The following is a 19,970-nucleotide window of genomic DNA, read 5'->3' as shown; positions in this document are numbered from 1 at the left end:
AAGAACTCATCGCGCGCCAGGCCCACTTAAGGTGTTCAGCGATGAGGCCCATTTTTGCCTTAATGGCTACGTCAAGACAGCGCTACTTCCCATACAGTCCATGAAACAATGGATTTACGGCGTTGCCGTTTCGGTGAGCAATTTATCTCTCGACTGGAACCAGTGGATTAGCCACCAAAATCGTGTGATGTCACGCATTTCGAATTTTATTTGTGGGCGAATGTAAAGTCTAAATGCTTTGTGGATAAACCAGCATCGATTGAGGCATTGGAAATCAACATTACTCAAGTTTTCACGAGATACCGACCGAAGTCCTCCAGTGAGTCATTGAAAATTGAAATCGGATGGCCGAAATACAGCACAGTTGTGGCCAACATTTGAAAGGGATTATCTATAAAAAATAAATGGCATGAATGGTTCTACACAAAAATAATAAAAATTGTCCAATCAATTTGAATTTTCGTTGTTTTATTTCAATTTAAAACCCGACACCTCTAAATTGATCACCCTTCATGTATGTAGTATATTAAATAATATGTTGTACGAGCTCGATTTGTATCGAAAAGTACTTTTGTGAAGATGGCACCAGACCACTTGCCCTTTTTTAAAGAGCTCTATTAAATGCATCATCCTTCCGCAGGTGTTTTCGAAAGCTTCTAAATAACTTCCTGGTAAAATAAGGTGTTGAGGTGAATAAACTCACTTGCATATTTAAATATGTACAATACGCTACTATGTGCAGTTAGTTAAATACTGTATGGTATCTGACATTTTCATAACTGCTGTCTTTGGAAACTGTAAAACAAAAGCCCATTGTCAATTAAAAGTGTATATCGTACATACACATACATCGAATGTTTTGGTCTTACAAACAAAACGAGTGAAATCATAGGCTTATCAAAAAACTTGTGAAAGAGAAACAAAAGCTACAAAGAAATGCAGAAAATAATTGGCTGCTGAGTGAAGAATGCGTCCAATGTTTTAAAATTCAAAAATCATCCTGAAACCAGCTGTTCAAAATGATTGACAGATGAAAAAACCCACTACAAAATAATTAATTTAGTCAGATGGTAGCTAAGATTAGGAAAATGCTAAGGCTTAGTGTGAATGCAGTGACAGGGCGTAGACGTTTGTTAGACACACAGCACACAGTCACCAAAAGGTACCATTTGGACAAAATGGCACCTAAAGAATAGACTAAACCTCACTTCCATTGGCCGCTTTAAAAATTTTGAAATATTTCTGGTCGGACGACAGTAAAGTGGTTCTTTCTAACTCAAAAGGTCGGCGTCAGCACGCAAGAAGGCCACAACACACCGTCAAGAGCGTTAAACATGGAGGAGGTTAAATAATGTTATGGAGCTGCTTATTCTATCTCAGTACAGGCCCGATATAAAACATTGATGGTATGGTCGTCCAATGCCATGATGCAATACATACATTAAAGTAACGGAGTGACCAGAGCGATTCATTACATCATTCATCAATACACTTATGCCGACGAATAGTCCAGTCATCATCTTCCGAATGGACTTCAGTGTTCGTAGGAAATTCACTTTCATGACTTCTATCAGCTGAAAACGGATGCCTCGAAGTGCTTTTATTGAATTCGTTCACTACAATAGCCTTGTGAGACGGTGCCTTGTCGTGATGCAAAATCCATGCGTGTTGTTCGACGAATTTGCTTCTCAAGCATCGCACAAAATCCAGATAATATTTCGTATTTGTATTCAAAGGTGCCAGAACGAGTCCATTCAAGCTTTGGGGAAAAAGCACCGCGCGTGCTGAAGAAACTGACTGCAAAATACTTACTCGACTGCTTCACTGAAAGGAAAATTGGCATGGGCGCTATGGGAATTGAGCGGCAGTGTAATGTAAAAATCTAAAAATTCTATAAAAATCTGAATTTTTTATTGTTTGCGATTGTGAATTATATACAATTTTTATTCCTAATAACAATACTACTTATATTATCTTGGGTGCTCGTGTTTGCCGATTTAGAAAGACCAGACCAGGAAATATGCAAAATTGTACATGAATATCAACAAATGGCCAGTCTACACATTTTCACAAACGATCGTTCGGAAATTACTGAACGCGCATACGTGTGGAGTATTTAGGTAGACACATGCAAGACAGCCGAGTATCGACTAAGTGTTTATATTATATTATCATTATAATTCATTAAAAATACAATTACCAAACTACTCATCTTTGTTCAAGCCTCGAGAAAAAATTGAGTACTTTCTCCTTAAGATATTTATCTATGAGGGTCGCATTATCACACTACAATTCACAGCCCAACATTTAATGCGCTATTGCAAACTTTGTAATGTTGCAAATATATTTTCGCTTGCATTTTGTTGTTGTCTCTTCGCATGGGATACACGACTTTGCAATTCGTACCACGGTTTTGCAAGAAGAAACTCAGGGTGTAAAGTGCTCAGGAGTACCTTGCAGGGTATGCTTCTGGATATTCAATGTGCATATGTATGTGTGCATGTGCAGATAATATGTGCAAGTATCCATCAGTCACCAGCAAGGCAAATTTCTTAAAAGCTATTTTCTGTCTGCGATGAGAGCAGAAGAAATTTTACTGACGGAGGTGTCTACTTCCTGCATTAATGTTTACAAAATAAAGCTAAAACTTTGAAAGTGCCCCAATTTATTTTAAGTAAATAATATATGTACATGTTTGTATCGGGTGTTTTTAAGAGCTCAAGAACTTAGAAAAATTGCTGGAATGAATTTTTTTTTTATTATAATCTGGTAGAATTTTTTTTTTTTAATATGATATCCGGCATATATTCGCCGCGGCTACAAGTTACATGATCCTCTCGGACAGTAGGTACAATTTTTGACTACTTTTCCCCATAAGTATGGGCGTATGGCGTCAATGGTGGCTTGAATATTGCCATAAATCGATTGTTAAGCGCGCTAAATGCCAATTGTCGTTGATGTTTAGCTGATTAATTTTTGGAAACAAAAATTCAGTCAGCATAGCTCGATAGCGCTCGCCATATACCGCAATGGCAACTCCTTCCTCATTTCGAAAGAAATAAGGGCCAATGATGTCGCCAGTGCTCTATAAACTTCGCGGACAGACTTTTTTTTCAAAGCAAATTTCCACAATTTGGAAGCGTTGTTGTGGTATTAAAGAACACAGAAATGTCAACACAGTTTGTCCATAGTTATCGATATCGAGAGTTCTCATGCAGCTAAAAAACACCCGACCCATTTTGGAAATTATAGGAAGCAAGGATTTTTCTTGCGACTTCCGAAATCTTTAATCGTAATAATACCAAAACGAACCGTGTCCTGGCAACGAAAGTGTTTTTTTCTACAAAGCAGAATAGTCGATATTTCGGCGATATTTCGATTTGTATGTTTCGATCTGCTCCTTCAAACCAGTAGAGACTTGTTCAAAAACCTCAAGAAGTGTCTCATAACCTTAAAAAAATAATTTTTATTTTCCGGCAACAGATTTATTTTACAATTTTTTTCACACTTCATTTCAGAAATTGCCTTTTCTACATTAACCAAAAACAGAATAAAGGTATAATAATCTGGCTAGCAAATGCAGAAGTCACAGGCCTCAGGAATCATATTCTGAGTTTAAGAACCTCAACAGGATTTCGTGCAACATGAGCGCTCCACTGATAAGCAAACGCCAGTCTAATAATAACTTGAATGACGGCGACAAAGCCACTCTCGCCACCTACAAGAGCTAAATGTTGAGCTCGTGTGAACCGATTTGCTCTGTGCCAGTGTCGGATGGGAAAATTCACAAGGCCAGAAAGAAGTCCGTCTGTCAGTTTGCTACTTTCCTCTCTAAGCGGACAGTCGATTCAAACTTTCAACAAACATTCGGACTCTTGCATATGTAATCAATTACAATTAGCTAAATATAATTGTGAAGGTGTTATGGTGTTAACGAGCCGAAATTGCATAATTGCGTAATTGAAAGGATACAATGCCACACCTGGCCTATGGAAATGACCTAGCAATTAGCATCAATTTGCCTTCGAAAAATTATTTCCGATATTCGTCCATTATTTATAAATTTTTAGATACGCAACACATGGGCTAAAAAGTCCTGGGTCTAACACATAGATGGTACTAGTTTTATTGCATTCACCTCTTTTTTTCTGACTTCAACGCAGTGGACGTCCAAATCAGACGGTAACACCAGAAAACATCAAAAAAGTCCACAAAATTGTTTTGAATGATCGAAAAGTGAAGTTACGTGAGTTAGCTGACATCGTAAAGATATCAAAAACGAATTTTCTTTATATTGCATCAGCATTTGAACATGAGAACGCTCTGTTCGAAGTGGGTGCCTCGTTTGCTCACTATTTTGTTTCATCAAGACAACGCACCATGTCACAAGTCAATCAAAACAATGGCAAAACTACATGAATGGAACTTCGAATTGCTCCCACGGTTCAATTGCTTAATTTTTTATTGAAGTTCCTTTCAGAATCGATATTTCTTATGTTATTATACATACATATATACTCGTAATATATAAATTTGAATTTTAGGCGTATATATACCATAGTGGAGTAGAACAGTATTAATTTTTCATTGTTAGTACATTTGGTCTTTAAATTTTACTCTTTTCGCCACTGTGCAGTTCGATTACGCTGTGCTCAGCAACACACTCGCAAGCTCAATTTTGCCGACCTCTGCTTTAATATCACAATCCCATGAAATAAGTGTATGTATATAAATCGCCGTGGCTTGCCCAGCTCCACCTCTGATTTGTGGTACGCGTGTTAGCGTCCATATACCTGCCGCAAAAATGCAATAAAGCTATACGACTTGCTTAAAATTCCCGAAAAGCTGGGCAAGGAAAGTGAGATGAAACCGCCGGCCGTGAATACGAAAGGTTCTTGCGACTGAGAAAGAAAAAGCAAGAGCGAGTTTTTGAAGCGCTGGTCGAACTCATACCAAGGTGAACCATAGCCGCTTGTGGCCAATGTCTTGCTCTGAAAATAATATTTATAAAAAATACAAATTTAAAGAATTTTCAGTCGGAAAATATTAAAAGTTCACCTGTTCTGAAACTTCATTGCCAAACCAACAGTAAAAAAACAGCTCACAAAATATACAGCCACAATAACAGTATATGAGAGAAGCGCCGTCTGGATCTTGCGCCTTGACATTGGCTTGAAATCCCGTCATGGCGAATATCACGAGTGACGTGAAAAATTGTATGAGAAGTGGCATTCGAAAAATAGCTTCAACCTCATTTCGCAACCTTTAAAATGAAAAAAAAAAAATCGAAATGTATGCAAGTAATTATTTGGGTTAATCGTAGTCCACTGCCTCAACATAACGCACTCAATTAGCAGGCAGTGATGCTCAATTATAGCTCGTAACTTATTTTCAGGGTTGATTTCCCTTGAGTCCATAGTTCCCTCTTTTGCTTCAAATCCCAGCTTAAACTCATCGAAAGCCAAATTCAGTATATTCAGCTGGCATCGAATCTGATTAATCATAGTAACATTCAGATAGTCGACCGCGACGATTTGCAATGCAACAACCAGCACACTGAGGCCCATATAGACCAGTTGCATACCAAATGGCATCCAATCAGGCAATTTGACACGATATGGAAATATTCGGCCAGCTACTTCTTTAGGATCTGTTCGGATGTTGATTAAGAAATACAGTAAGTTATTGACTCATGATAAATGTTCCATGTAAAAAAGACTTACTGTAAAACAAATAGATAATGCCTAAAACAGCAGTAAACCCGACCAGCGAGGCATAAATTGTTAATGGGATCTTGTTCTTAAATTCATCACGAAGAAATTCCTTTAACTGTAAAAGTGTTCATGAATTAGGAATTTCGATATGAATTTTGACGAGTCGCTTAACCTGATTCTTCGAAATTACATAAGTCTTTGCCGCATACTCTATCTTTCGCACCACAATTGCGATATCGTCGAGGCGATAAATAATATTAACCACCTAAAATATTTGCGATTAATATTTGTTTATTAAATTTGTTTATTAAATTTGTTTAATATTCACCTTTATTACTCCAGCCACGTGGGTCAATGACAAACAGATATTTTGCGTAAGGATATCCAGATCTGGCCAGCATAAAATCAGATCGTATATCTCGAACCCCGTGTAAAGGAATGTCACCACTAAAGTAGCTAGAAATCCATACACTACAAGTGCGGCCCTCATTGAAGGTGACTCCGCTTTCAAGCCCACAATAGGAACGCCAAATAACTGTGCTAGCCACACATTATACTGCAGGGATCCAATTTGACCGATTGCTGGATCAGAGGGAAATATACGAAATGACAATTCCTGCAATCTATCCATTGTGTAATCTTCTCAAGTTATCGGGGGCAACTAGAAAAATTTCGTTTCGAAACGATGTTTTTGTATAGGGCATATGCATATGTACATATATGTATGTATGTATGTAATGCAAGTATTTAAAAATTCAGCAGTGCGAAATTAATTAAATTATTGTAACCTTGTTTTGCATTCTGAATGCACTTTGCATTTAAATGTATATCCATAATTATTATAAACTTATTAAATATTAAAATTACTGCCACTCTCTGGAAAATGAAGGCATGTTGGTCGAATCATAGAAGTTCCAGAATATTGTTTTTTTTTCCTTTTTGTTTTAAGCAATAGAAAAACCATTATTTTTATTTTAGTTTAGCAGGATTATTAAAACACTGAAAACGGCTGTTATTATTGTAACTCTTGGATCTCCCTTGACACAGCTCCACGATGGGGCTTTCTCTTCAATTCTTCTCAAGCTTATAGATTTTAATTCTCTGTTCGTTCCTTCATCTGTTGTACTCAACCACTCAATCACACTAACAGTCAGTAGGACCACTCTGGGCATGCTGAAAATATTTTTAAAGAAATCGCCAAAATTTTTTCATCAATTTTTTTCACTAATTCTCTTGCCTTGAACTGCTGTAGTTGAGTTCCACACCGTTTGTCTAAAATCCCTTGAAAAATATAGCTGCGAAATGGAGCGTGAATACTGCTGAAAACGAATTTATCTCCAGATGTTTGATTTGAAATGTGTTTGTGTTCAACTAACCACCCTTTACACTTTTTCTTATCAGCGAAAAAGGCCGGCAGTTGGAAATATAAGACGCAGAAATGTATTTAAATTGTTAAGGCACTGTTTAAGGAACGCAAAGGAGTTATGGGGCTTACCGGATGGTAGCCACTTATATTCAACAGAAAAATGGCCAGAGCAGCTAAGCGACACTATAATTGTGCTCTTTCCATATCAGCCCGAGTCTATTGTTAACATCTCCTTTCAAAACAATGCTAACGTCCTAAAAGGGATCGTAGAGGAAGTCGTACACATTAGCCTAGATTTTGGAGACAGCAAAGCTTCAGGCCCGAACCAAGTGCCAAAGTACTAAACATAGATATCAGGGAAAAAACGCAGATGTTTGCGCACACCATAAGTAAGTGTCTGGAACAAAGTATATTTTTCAAAGCATGGGAAACTCCGAAGTCCAGAAAGCCACCCGCAATATCAGACTCATATCGCCCATCTGCCTCTTAGACACTAGAGGGAAAGTGGGAAAAGTTATCTTATTGACTTTCGAAAAAATCAATCAGGTGGCTTCGCCAACACAATAATCGATAAAAGCGAAAAGATGGATGAGGAATTCGAAGCAAAAATCATTATTACGCTGGACATTAGGAAGGCTTTCAACACTTCCAACTGGAACCAAATAATGCTATGTCTTATACTGACATGTTCATATATGCTTAACGGGGTGATTAAAGCGATTTTAAGACTTTCTTCCTCTGCTACTGGGAAAAGGTGAAACCCTGCACGGAGGTGAGATGTGCTAAAGATACACTTGCCCTCCAGCGTTGCTAAGTCTTGTAGGAATGAAATTGCATAGCAGTCTGATATAGTATGGTCATTGAGTCCCCTGTATGATCTCCAGTCACCAATTTTATTTTTGGCCATATGTAATCGGCTTGCACACTCGCTCTTAGATGATCCGACTTGACAGAGTTCGACCATCAGTTGGAACTAATGTTTGCAAACGTACAGGACACAATTGACGGACGCGCTGTGCTCACGGTGGTTCAGTGGTCGGAATGTGGTGTCTAGCTAAGTGTTTGGCTCACGTATGGTTTGACAAATTACTTAGTAGTTCAAGAAAATCCTTCAAGATGTGAGTGAATTTATTAACTTCATTGACGGCGGTAATTGAAATGATTGAGGCGGTGACGTAAGAGCATACGCTGCGGAAACGGGTGCTGGGATCTGAAATGCATTCATGTCTGAGTGCCACTATGATCCCGTAAGTATTTTGAAAGCGAAAGCGAAAGCGTCAAGCAAAACAGAGAGTGGCTAGCACTTGTGTTTGATAAGAAGAAATTAAATATGAATGACCAGGAACTTGTTATCAATTTTACAACACCATTGCTAAAATTGCACAGATAACAAGCTCAGCTTATGAAGTGACGGCATTTCTTCCAACAAGACTTAATCTATCTTCAAGGGCATCGATCGTCTGAAAGTGAAAAAGTAACACTGGCCCGAGCTCCTATCCAACAACCAATTACCACTGAAGCTGATATTAAATGAACGATCAATTAGAAAGATAAGCATGCTCATCTCATTGGCAAAAACCAGCACTGTGGACTCTATCGAGCAAAAAGAAGTCGGCTATAGTGTAGATACGCCTTGTGTCTATGCATATCGTTTAATCACAAAGATAATAGATTTACAAGGTTTGGTCTTTAACGCTAATGAAAAAGAAAATTGTGAGAAGAACTTCGACTGCCGTGTCTCTCAAGTGACGTGACAGCCGAATTGTGCACGATCATCTAACATGTATTCACACACTTATTCAATCAGTCCTTCTCCACCTGATCTTTCCAACGCAGAGGAGGTCTTCCTCTTCCTCTGCTACCACCAGCTGGTACCGCATCGAATACTTTCAAAGCCAGAGCGTTTGTATCCATTCGGACGACATGACCCAGCCAACGTAGCCGCTGGATCTTTATTCGCTGCACTATGTCTATGTCGTCGTAAAGCTCATACAGCTCATCGTTCCATCGTCTGCGATATTCGCCGTTGCCAATGTGCAAAGGTCCAAAAATCTTACGCAAAATCTTTCTCTCGAACACTCCAAGCGTCGCTTCATCGGATGTTGTCATCGTCCAAGTTTCTGCGCCATACGTTAGGACGGGCATGATGAGAGTCTTGTAGAGTGTTAGTTTTGTTCGTCGAGAGAGGACTTTACTGCTCAGTTGCCTACTTAGTCCAAAGTAGCACTGGTTGGCAAGAGAGATTCTACGTTGGATTTCAAGGCTGACATTGTTATCGGTGTTAATGCTGGTTCCTAAATAAACGAAGTCTTTTACAACCTCGAAATTATAACTGTCAACAGTGACGTGGGTGCCGATACGCGAGTGCACCGACTGTTTGTTTGAAGACAGGAGGTACTTCGTTTTGTCCTCGTTCGCCACCAGACCGATTCGCTTTGCCTCTTTATCCAGTTTGGAGAAGGCAGAACTAACAGCGCGGTTGTTAAAGCCGATGATGTCAATATCATCGGCATACGCCAGCAATTATACGCTCTCATAAAATATTGTGCCTGAGCGATTAAGTTCTGCGACGTTTACTGAGGTTGAAAAAATTATGGCAGCAATGCGCATGGGATATTCTATATTACATTTTATAAGTAATAAGAGGGCAAAGCGTTCGTACACTCGGAGGTTTGCCATTGACTGCCAAGGGGCGACCGCTACTATAAACAACTGTTTCTTCATTTTGGTATTTCATCGAGATTCGAACCTTCTTTCTCTCTGGGAATTCCGAATGGTAGTCACGCACCAACCCATTCGGCTACAGAGGCCGAGGACTGTTCTGTTGAGAATATTGCAAGCAGCAAAGGGTTGTTGAACAATCTTCAACATGAATATTTCGACATTCTCAACAATTAGGCATTCATGAATTGACTGTTTGGCTGATTTAACCTGTAAACGTGCTCATGGTGGACATTGAATAAAAATAGTGAAACCTGAAATAATCTTAATTTGTATATGTTTTGTTCTAGAAAAATATCGAAGAGTGTCTTTTGAAAAACTTTCCATTATTATATTACCCCTTCAGAAATTGCTGCATTTTTGTTTTTTTGTAATTTGCAAAATGCAATTTTGTTAATTTATCTTCAAATAAAACAAAAAAACAATTGTAAACAACGCATCACGCACCTGTTAAGCAATTTATTTTAAACGAGCGCTAAAAACCAACTTAAATTTGCAAAAACTCTACCTTATCTCAGGGGTACAAGCTTCCTCGATTCCCCTGTACTTTTCCTCTCCTTCGACCCGTTTTGCTATTCTCCTTTTGATTATAAATCTGAAATAATTTAAGATATTCTAAGAACATAGATGGAATTGAATGTAAAATCTCTATATTGCTGCGCGCACTCAAGTCAAGTCGAGGATATAGAATAAATCTTGTGCACATATATCTGCACGTCAATCTATTTGCACACAAATTCAATTACAAAAATAACTTATAAACAAACGTTTGTTTAAATCCAGTACTAACATCTGCTGGCAAAATCGAGCGAATAAATAAGAACTTTTGAGAAGGCACCACCTTCTATATTCTGTCCACCGTGGCCACTTTCTGTATTCTCTAAATAGTGGTGAGAATGTTCATATAAAATGGTGAGTACAATGTGCAACGAAGAAGAAGAGATGTGCCATAATATAGTGAACAAATCATGTAAAAGAAGCAGCATTGCAGAAATTGTATTTGTTGACTCGTGAATAAAAACATAGTTGTGTTTGTTGAACGGATTTTATTATTTCTACGCATATTCTAAGCCCAAAATTATGGATCCAGCCCTGCTGAGAGAACGCGAGGCGTTCAAAAAACGAGCCATGGCCACTCCAACGTTAGTATATCAATATACATACCTACTACCATTTCCGATTAACAAAGCCTTCTAAAACCAGAGTGGAGAAGAAGCCAAAAGCTGAGGCCCCACCAGCCTTACCTAAAGATGACGCTAAAAAGAAAATGCGGCCGCCTAGTGCACCTAAATTGGATTCGAGCACGTAAGTCATATAGCACCAGTATTTCCTTGGGCTAATTTTATAGTGCACATATAAATACTTCAAATGCTTTAGGTATAAAACCATGTCGGGGAGTTCGCAATATCGGTTTGGAGTACTAGCAAAAATTGTAAAACACATGCGCACACGGCATCAAGACGGAGATGATCATCCTCTGACCATTGAGGAAATTTTGGATGAAACGAATCAGTTGGATATTGGGCAATCTGTAAAAAATGTACGCAGCTAAAATCGGCTACTAAATTTGAGAATGATATTTAGTCTTTTAATTATAGTGGCTAGCCTCCGAAGCACTCACAAATAATCCAAAAATCGAAGCGACGCCCGATGGCCAACGTTTCAGTTTCAAACCTGTGTATAAAATTAAGGATGGAAAAAGTTTACTGCGCCTTCTGAAGCAACACGATTTGAAAGGCTTAGGTGGAGTGCTGCTAGACGATGTACAGGAATCTTTGCCTCACTGTGAAAAAGTACTCAAAAATCGTGCTTCGGAAATAATATTCATAGTTCGACCGATCGACAAAAAAAAGATACTATTTTACAACGATAGGACAGCGAACTTCATGGTACTTTTTAATTGAAAACCTCATTTGTTTATACAAATTAAATTGCAGATTATCTTCACAGGTGGATGAAGAATTTCAAAAGCTGTGGCGTTCGGCGACTGTAGACGCCATGGATGACGCGAAAATTGATGAGTATCTTGAAAAACAAGGTGACTTCCTATCTAAAGTATGTTGTTGTTATTATATCTATAAAATTTTGATTGCAGGTATTCGTTCAATGCAAGACCATGGACCAAAGAAACCAGTGCCAAAGAGAAAGAAAGCAACAAGCAAGAAACGGCAATTCAAGAAGCCCAGAGATAATGAGCATTTGGCTGACGTTTTGGAAACTTACGAAGATAACACTTTAACTCAAAAAGGTGTTAATCCTACGTAAACCAATAACCTAGTTTAGTTTATTCAGAGATGTTTTGAGATATGAATATAAGAACACTAGCATCCTCGTATGCGACGTTATATGCATTTTCTTTCAAAATATTTATTATTAAAAAACCCAAAATAAATATTTTTTTTATTTTGCTTCATATTTTAAATTTTTGCACACATGAATTGAATGATGATTTAAAAAATAAATAAATAATAATACACTTCTATTAGGTGTTTGACCGAGCTCCTCCTCATATTTGTGGCGTACGTCTTGATGTGGTTCCACGAAAGTAGGGGCCTACAGTTATAAGCCGACTCCGAACGGAAAATATTAGTCTAAGGAGCTTTTTCATGGCAGAAATACACTCAGAGGTTTGCCATTGCCTGCCGAGGGGCGACCGCTATTAGGAAAACTTTCTCATTTTTTTGTTTAATTCCGAGATTCGACTCTGCGCACTCCCTGTCTTTTGCATTTTACTGTATGCCGTCGACCATTCGTGAATTTGATTTCCTACAGAAGCCAAAAACTGCAGTGCCAAGATACTAAAGAGAGAATTCACTAATGTTAAAGGTTTCACCATACTACGGCGGCGGTTACACTTCAATTTTGACAATTCACACTATTCGTAGCCCGTGAGACTTCTGTATACATTAACGTTCTCTGCCTATTGTAATACCAAATGAAACTTTTACTGCAACATTTTTTGTTTTTACGTTGTATTTTTGAGAATGAGGCTCGGGGAAGGACCGCCGATGTCATCCTGGTAATGACATTTTTTTAAATTTAATCAGCTGAGTGAATTTAGGCGAAGTACCGTCTACATAATTTATTTGCTGACGGAGTGAAAGTTTTCCGTTAAGTGGTCTCATAATGGCAAACAGAAAATTAAAGCTGCTTAGAATAAAAGAAAAAACAGACATTCTGAACAAATTAAATGCGGAAATCCCCATTACATTCTCTGAGTATCCAAAAATGGAAAACGCGTTGTCCGTTCTGGATACTGTAGCAATATGCCCGGCATGTGAAGGCACTCCACTCTGAAGAGGTGGTTAGTTTCACATGTCCCATCCAACCCACTCATCTAACACCTCTCTCCCTATGTACCCAACCTGTCGAAACAGCAAGTTTCGTGGGCCTGCCGTTAGATGAGTTAGACGAAGCCGACCGGTAATCTACACTACACAGAGAGGGTTAAGTATACTGCTACAACAACAACGTTGTTAAATTGGTTTGTGGATCAAAGAACCAAAAACTTACCAATTACAATCGATGTGCTAAAAGAGAAAGCTACGTTTTTACATGCCAAAGTTCAGGAAAAGCCTGGAGTCCTTCACTCTAGCTATGGTTGGGTTGCAAACTCTAAAAAGAGGCATGGAATACGAAGGAAAAAATTTGCAGAGAACAATTATTAAATAAAGGTGACTGAATCCAACCATTTTTAGACAGATTTAACAAAACAATTTTGGATTGAAGTTTGTCAAAAGAGCAGATATACGAGCCGATGAGTCTTTCGGAGCTCTTACCCGATAAAACTTTTGTGTGCTCAAAAGAAACCTCGGTTCACCGCCATACAATCAATAAGGAGAGAAAAACTTTCCTGGCTTGTACAAAACCTGCTGGAAACTATAGAGTGAAAATAATGGTTATTGGGAAACGGGAAATCCGCGCTCATTAAAAAGATTTACAAAGGAAATAAAATTGCTTGGATGACCTCAGCTTTATTTGAAGAAGGGTTTCACAGAACATTTGTTCGAAAGGTATCTTCATTTTTGTCAAAGCAGAGAATCCTGCTACAAAAATCCCTCTTAATTCCCATTGTGGCGTCGTGAAGCAAGAGTTACAAATATAGATTATTAAGTTAAAATAAAGATCATGAGAGCAGAGAAAGGAAGGCGCTCTTATGAGCTTGTTCAAAAATTGTTAATTGCAAGGTTTGGTCATCCGAAGCCCGTCGCAGGGCAGACGGCAGTAGAATTCTGCCCGCTTATTTCACATGTTTTCGTACACTCGTCCAATCCACGGACCGTGGACCACGGTAAACGAAACAATATTGACATTCTCGAACCAGTTTTTTGTGGTGATTAATTGAAAGTATTAAAAATAAAATATGATCATGAGGTGCGAGTAAAAATAGGTTCAACCAACGCCAATGCATGACCAGAAGCTCATGGCCACATACGTTTTTTGTTATAATTACTTAACGGTACAGAATTAATAGATTATTGGAAATGCGCAATAACCATACTTCCTTTTGTAAGATCATAAACTATTCATGACAATTCGTGACCGTGCCGTTAAAATTTTAATTTTCTACGTGAACTTTCAAATGGAGTGGTTTGCGATACACCCACTAAAAATAGTGGCAGTAAAAATATCTTTTTTTGTAGGCTTATATTAAAAAATAAATCTTTGAACTGTGAGATTAGATCTACTACTGAGATCTTGCAGTATATGTACATATACTATATGTATGTATGTAAATATTCACATATTTACTAAGCCGACCTCAATGTTTAATAACATATAATATCTGGTAAATAAAAATTAATAATACTGAGATTTAAAAATCCCTGGATAATGCGTTTTTAATTTTTAGCTTTATATGACTAGAAGCAATATATTTAAAGAATCAGGAAGAAAATTCCAGGTGTAAGATATTTTCATTTGATTTTCTTCAAGGAGTCATGCACTATTTATTTAAAACAGTATACAAGCAATGCAGTTACAAGTATGAAAAACAGTACAAGCAAGAGCAGCCAAATAGTATTACACGGACGTTCACAATTTGTCCTCGTAAGCATTGATCGGACACTGGTTTTCGTTTTGTAAACACCATTCAGGCTGCATCGCTGACGCCCCAATTCCGCGCTCTGTTAAAAGTTGGCGATGATATAGCATTCGCGCTTCTGCCTGCCGCCACGATTCCTTCGGATTCGACCACACACGTTCGGCTAGGGCACTAGCTCGTGGCCAGAAACGCGAATCCAAAGTGAAATCATCAATTTCCTCTGACCAGATAGCTGCTTCAGCGCCCATTACTTGAGACTTATACTCACCAGCAATTTTATCTAAATCATTGTCATAAACCTTCTGCCAGCCAATATAGGGTGAACACCAATTATTGCCATCGCTAACCCAACTAGGGCCGCCGCAATCAAAGTACAGAGCATCGTAGTTTGATATTATAATGCGGAATCCACGTTTTAATATGTCTTTTATTTTCGTATCGGCCCCTGTGGTCCATATTTGTATGTTATAGCGGTCCTTATCTAAATATTCATCGATGTAAGGCTCTTCAGTGAGTCTGCTGGTCCACAACGTAATTGGCCGCTGCTGATTTTGAGTAATTGTATCTACACGGTTTAAAGCTTCGGTTTGAAAATTACCCCAAAGTCGCATAAAATCAGTTTCATTTAAGCCCCACCCCTTTTCTAGCATCCAATTTTGTATGCTTTTACTACTATTCCAACAATTAACTGACACTTCATCTCCGCCCATATGGAAAACGTCGGGATCGAAAAGCTCAAACATTTCCCGATATATATTTTCCAATACTGGATACAATTCTTTAACGGTGGGATCCAGCTGACCACAAGGAGGCTCTACGCAATAATTTTTCCATGGCTGCGCATTAAAACACGTCACCATATTCTTGTGTTGCCAACCTTCCCCAACATGAGCCGGGGCATCAAACTCGGGCATTACACGAATACCCCGCACGCGTCCATATTCCACTATATCGACAATATCCTCATGGCTGTAAATCTTACGTTGTGAATAAGCCCCTAATTTATACAGTTCCGGTTGAGATTTCACTTGGAATGGGAAACTTTGAGAATCAGTTATATGCCAGTGAAAAGTATTCAGTTTCACCATGGCCATTGCATCTATAAGTAAATAACAACATTAAATGGAATTTATACATTAAGTCAAGAAAATATATAAAATTACCCAGGGTTCGCTTAATTGATTTCACACTGAAGTAATTGCGCGACGTATCCAAAACTAAACCACGCCATTTGAAGGCCGGGCTGTCATTTACATCGGCCTGAGCCAAAATCTGTATCTCGCGTCTAATATCATCGTATACTAATAACTGAGATAATGTCTCCATGCCATGACGGGCGCCAAAATAGTCGTTTGCGGAAATCATAGCAGTTACTCCGCTGCTATTCACTGAAGTAATATGCAGAGTATAGCTCTCATCAGTGTCTAAAGTTAGCTTAGGCACCACATCATCTAAAGCCGATTTCAACCCTACTAACACAGTTAGTTGACGACCGCCTTTCTTGAGAACGTTTTTATTCGGTACGCCTGCGTAGAGGAGTTGCATAAAGCGATCTTTGATGGCTTCCCAAAGATGTGCTTGCTTGCTTAAGGTGGGGAATCGAAATTCAATATTTTCTGTGTTCACCGCTAACATAGAGCTTTGAAAAGAAACCGGACCACTTGGACGTGGCCATACTGTGCCGGGGACATTGGTGCCACAGGACATGTGGCATACTGGTAAACTGACTGCCTTCTCAAAGTTCTGCGCGTCCAACTCCACTTTGACACATAAATTATTTCGGCATTCGTAACCGTAAATTAGGCTAAAAATAAAGTATAGTAACCAGTTGTAATAGCAATTTAAAGCCGTTTGCCTTTCGAAGTGCGTGCGATCAGCTCGTCACTTGTGCACAGCTTTAAATTGGTAGTGGAAGTAGTAAAGAAAGAAAAAACAAAACAACTCACTCTTGGCCGGATGCGCAGGGCTCTAGTACAGCCAAAACAAGTGCAACGAGTAGCGGTATTAGAACCTTCATGTTCTTTGTACGATTTGTAATAATTCTCACAATCGTAGTATTCAGTCAGATAACTTTGACGGTTATGCGCGAAATGACTACAAATGAACCGGCCAATTTGAATATAATTTAGTCGTGCCAGTTTTCAGCACCCACACGGGGACATACTGTCATACTGATGCGGCAAAACACACATGCACACATACAAAACAAGGTATGTACAATTCTATAAATATTATATAAATATATTTAGTTTGCTTTGCTGTGTAAATACTGCGGTGTGTTAAGTTGGGCATTTGCAAAATGTCTATCGATGGTTGATTTGAACAATGAACATATAAAAACTCCAAATGGTTTCAATTTTAAAGAACTAGACCTATAAGTTCATTTAATTTAAGGTACATTAGTTGTTATAAGGTACATACAGGTATATGACTTAATTAAAACATACAGTCAGTTAATTAATTATTTAAATAATTGTTCTTATGATTATTTAATTTTTGATTGAGCAGTTCATAGCAGTGTCCAAATAAAATTCAATCAACCAAAGCGAAATATTATTAATATGCATTTAAAGTTGTACCCCCCATTGACAAAATATGGTAATCAGTTTTATTTAAATCAGGCGTAACCGCGAGTTTCACGAGGCAGCTGCAACAGGTGATAATTGGTTCTCGACTACGGCATTCATAGGACAAGAGCTGGTGAAGGTGATGAGTATCTGTCGATGAATGTCGTCCAAGGCTTTCTGGATCTGGTCAGTCAGATGTCTTCTAACTAACAGATTAGACAGTTCAATTTAGGTTCCCACGGCAGTTGGTTCTAAGTTACCGGAACGACCCGGATTTATATCCGGCCAAGGACTGTCATTTCAGCAGCATTATGTATGGGGAATGTTTATGCTGCTACAACAACAACAACAGTTCAATTTAGGTTGCAAGGTATGCTCAAAAATAACCTAAATTGTTTCTATTCACTGCATTGCAGGCACTTTCCAGTGATTTAGGAATATTCTCTATTTATTTATAACAAATTAGACGAACTCGCACTTAGGCATAGAATAGTAGTTACCATAAAAAGGTGCTAAGTTATTTTCTGCTTTGCTTCACTCTCTAATGGTTTCGCACTTGCAGGTTTATTCCGCCTACTTTAAGAGGAGCTTTTTTCTCTTGGCAGAAATAAAATCAGAAACCATTTTGTTACGGCGGACCCATTCGAAATCCTATTACATTTATCAAAAAATATTTTTTTGAACCGTTTTCATACTTTTCCAAGACCAAACTTTATCTATCTAAAATATTTTTCGCTGCCGGGTAGATTTAAAGAGGGGTTTTCTTCAGATATGTACATATTTAGGTAGAAAAAATAGAAACAACAAAGGAATATGTGTATACAACATTAATTTGTGGGTCGTACTACTAAATAAACAGTGAGGAAATACAGTAGAAACACAGTACAACAATTTTACATAATGAGTATTAAAACACTTGTTTCAGTGTAAGTTCAGCTAAGCTAACAAATGATGAACTAAAAACTTCCTCGGGTATAACTTGATAGTCGTTACCGTCATTTTGCCTTTGCGAAACTGTCGCGCAGGAGATTTAAACATCGAAGGGTTTTTTTGGTGTGCACATCTTTTGAATTGTATTATTATTTTAAAGGTTGCGCGTCATGATACACTACGTTCCTGTCCGAGTTCACTCCATTTTACGTTTCAAGATTTACTGATTCAATGTCTTCATAACTAACGGCAATATGAGGAGCACTAAATTCACGAATTACATTCACCATTTAAAATTGCGAAATCTTTTTCACCGCCTTTTTTCTTTTATTAATGCGTACCCCAAAATCCTTTTCCAATGAAAACACAAACAAAGCTTCGGATGAGAATTTCTTACTCTGATGGCGACCACAGCAAATAAGTTAAGGACTAGGCGGCTCGCGCCTGCCCGGCAGGTTGATGTCCTCGTAAGAGTAAATGCTGACATCACCGCCATTTATGGAAGCGATGGACGGGACAAAGCAAGATGACCATTTGACTTTGCGATGTCTACTACAGGTGCCTTGTAAAGGAGCGCAATTTCAGCGCTGGAGTTGTAGTTTTAGAAAGACTTCGCTCCCAAGTACTTTCGTTCACCTCAGTGGACGAGAATCTCGCAATAATCCACACCAAACCAATATTCGTTAACATCTCGCTTATTTGGGCTTACGCCCAATGGAAGAGAACATAGCGACAAAAAACTGCTTGTATAAGCGCCTGGAGCATTCCAATAAGCGCTGCAAAAAATTCCGTCTACACAACGAAACATCCGCTAACGGACTGAGGCTGTTCGACTTCGCCAGAGCCTGAAACATGGTAGTCTGTGGCACCACAAAATAATTCGTCTTTCCCATGCCTTCAATGACTTTGGTGACAATTTAGAAGGATAATGCGGACACCGTAGCCGAATTGGTTGGTGCGTGACTACCATTCGGAATTCAGAGAGAACGCAGATTCGAATCTTGGTGAAAGAATAAAATGAAGAAAAAGTTTTTTCTGATAGTGGTCGCCCCTCGGCAGGCAATGGCAAACCTCCGAGTGTATTTCAGCCATGAAAAAGCTCCTCATAAAAAAATATCTGCCGTTCGGAGTCGGCTTGAAACTGTAGGTCCCTCCATTTGTGGAACAACATTACGACATACGCCACAAATAGGAGGAGGAGCTCGGCCAAACACCCAAAAAGGGTGTATACGCCAATTATATACATATGTATATATAATATATATAATTCCAAAAGGAGCGTAAAAGACTTTTTCCCAGCAAAAGTGTCAGCAAAAAATCTTAAATGTCATGTAAATTTGTTTATTTTGTTCGAAATAAAATGACATAGCAAAACAAGTCATTATTTATTGATATCGAAAGCTTTTTAATAAATATCGTATCAAATCCGAGTAGTATGTATATTCCGGGCTACAACGCAATATCAAAAATATTAAAATTTTAATATTTTTATCATTTTAACTCAAAAATTTAACATTTTTACCATTTAACTCATTTTTTTAACTTACAGTTACTCAAAATTTTAACATTTTTTAACATTTAACTCATTTTTTTAGCTTATATTATCTCAAAAAAAAAGTTAAAAATTT

At 38.2% G+C, this 19,970-nt stretch overlaps 3 protein-coding genes across 3 annotated transcripts; 1 reads left to right on the top strand and 2 right to left on the bottom strand.

The window, feature by feature from the left end:
* Positions 1 to 4,549: 4,549 nt before the first annotated feature.
* Positions 4,550 to 6,388, bottom strand: LOC128861053 (odorant receptor 94b-like). The gene is made up of 6 exons (XM_054098943.1): positions 6,043 to 6,388; positions 5,887 to 5,979; positions 5,724 to 5,829; positions 5,347 to 5,650; positions 5,059 to 5,263; positions 4,550 to 4,991 (listed from the first exon to the last, which is right to left on the bottom strand). The coding sequence occupies exons 1-6, from the start codon at positions 6,343 to 6,345 to the stop codon at positions 4,779 to 4,781; spliced, it is 1,224 nt and encodes a 407-aa protein (XP_053954918.1). The 5' UTR covers positions 6,346 to 6,388; the 3' UTR covers positions 4,550 to 4,778.
* A 4,372-nt stretch (positions 6,389 to 10,760) lies between these two features.
* LOC128861054 (general transcription factor IIE subunit 2) lies at positions 10,761 to 12,223 on the top strand. Its single transcript, XM_054098944.1, has 6 exons — positions 10,761 to 10,943; positions 11,005 to 11,106; positions 11,179 to 11,341; positions 11,400 to 11,690; positions 11,752 to 11,839; positions 11,897 to 12,223. Exons 1-6 carry the CDS (start codon positions 10,882 to 10,884, stop codon positions 12,064 to 12,066), a joined length of 876 nt encoding a protein of 291 aa, XP_053954919.1. The 5' UTR covers positions 10,761 to 10,881; the 3' UTR covers positions 12,067 to 12,223.
* A 2,484-nt stretch (positions 12,224 to 14,707) lies between these two features.
* LOC128861052 (chitooligosaccharidolytic beta-N-acetylglucosaminidase-like) lies at positions 14,708 to 16,921 on the bottom strand. The gene is made up of 3 exons (XM_054098942.1): positions 16,792 to 16,921; positions 16,009 to 16,649; positions 14,708 to 15,944 (listed from the first exon to the last, which is right to left on the bottom strand). The coding sequence occupies exons 1-3, from the start codon at positions 16,860 to 16,862 to the stop codon at positions 14,836 to 14,838; spliced, it is 1,821 nt and encodes a 606-aa protein (XP_053954917.1). The 5' UTR covers positions 16,863 to 16,921; the 3' UTR covers positions 14,708 to 14,835.
* Positions 16,922 to 19,970: the final 3,049 nt, after the last annotated feature.

Source organism: Anastrepha ludens, chromosome 4 (assembly GCF_028408465.1).
Source record: "Anastrepha ludens isolate Willacy chromosome 4, idAnaLude1.1, whole genome shotgun sequence".
Lineage (NCBI taxonomy): Eukaryota > Metazoa > Arthropoda > Insecta > Diptera > Tephritidae > Anastrepha > Anastrepha ludens.
The sequence above is the reverse complement of the archived record's forward strand: the minus strand, read 5'-3'. Positions and strand labels throughout refer to the sequence as shown.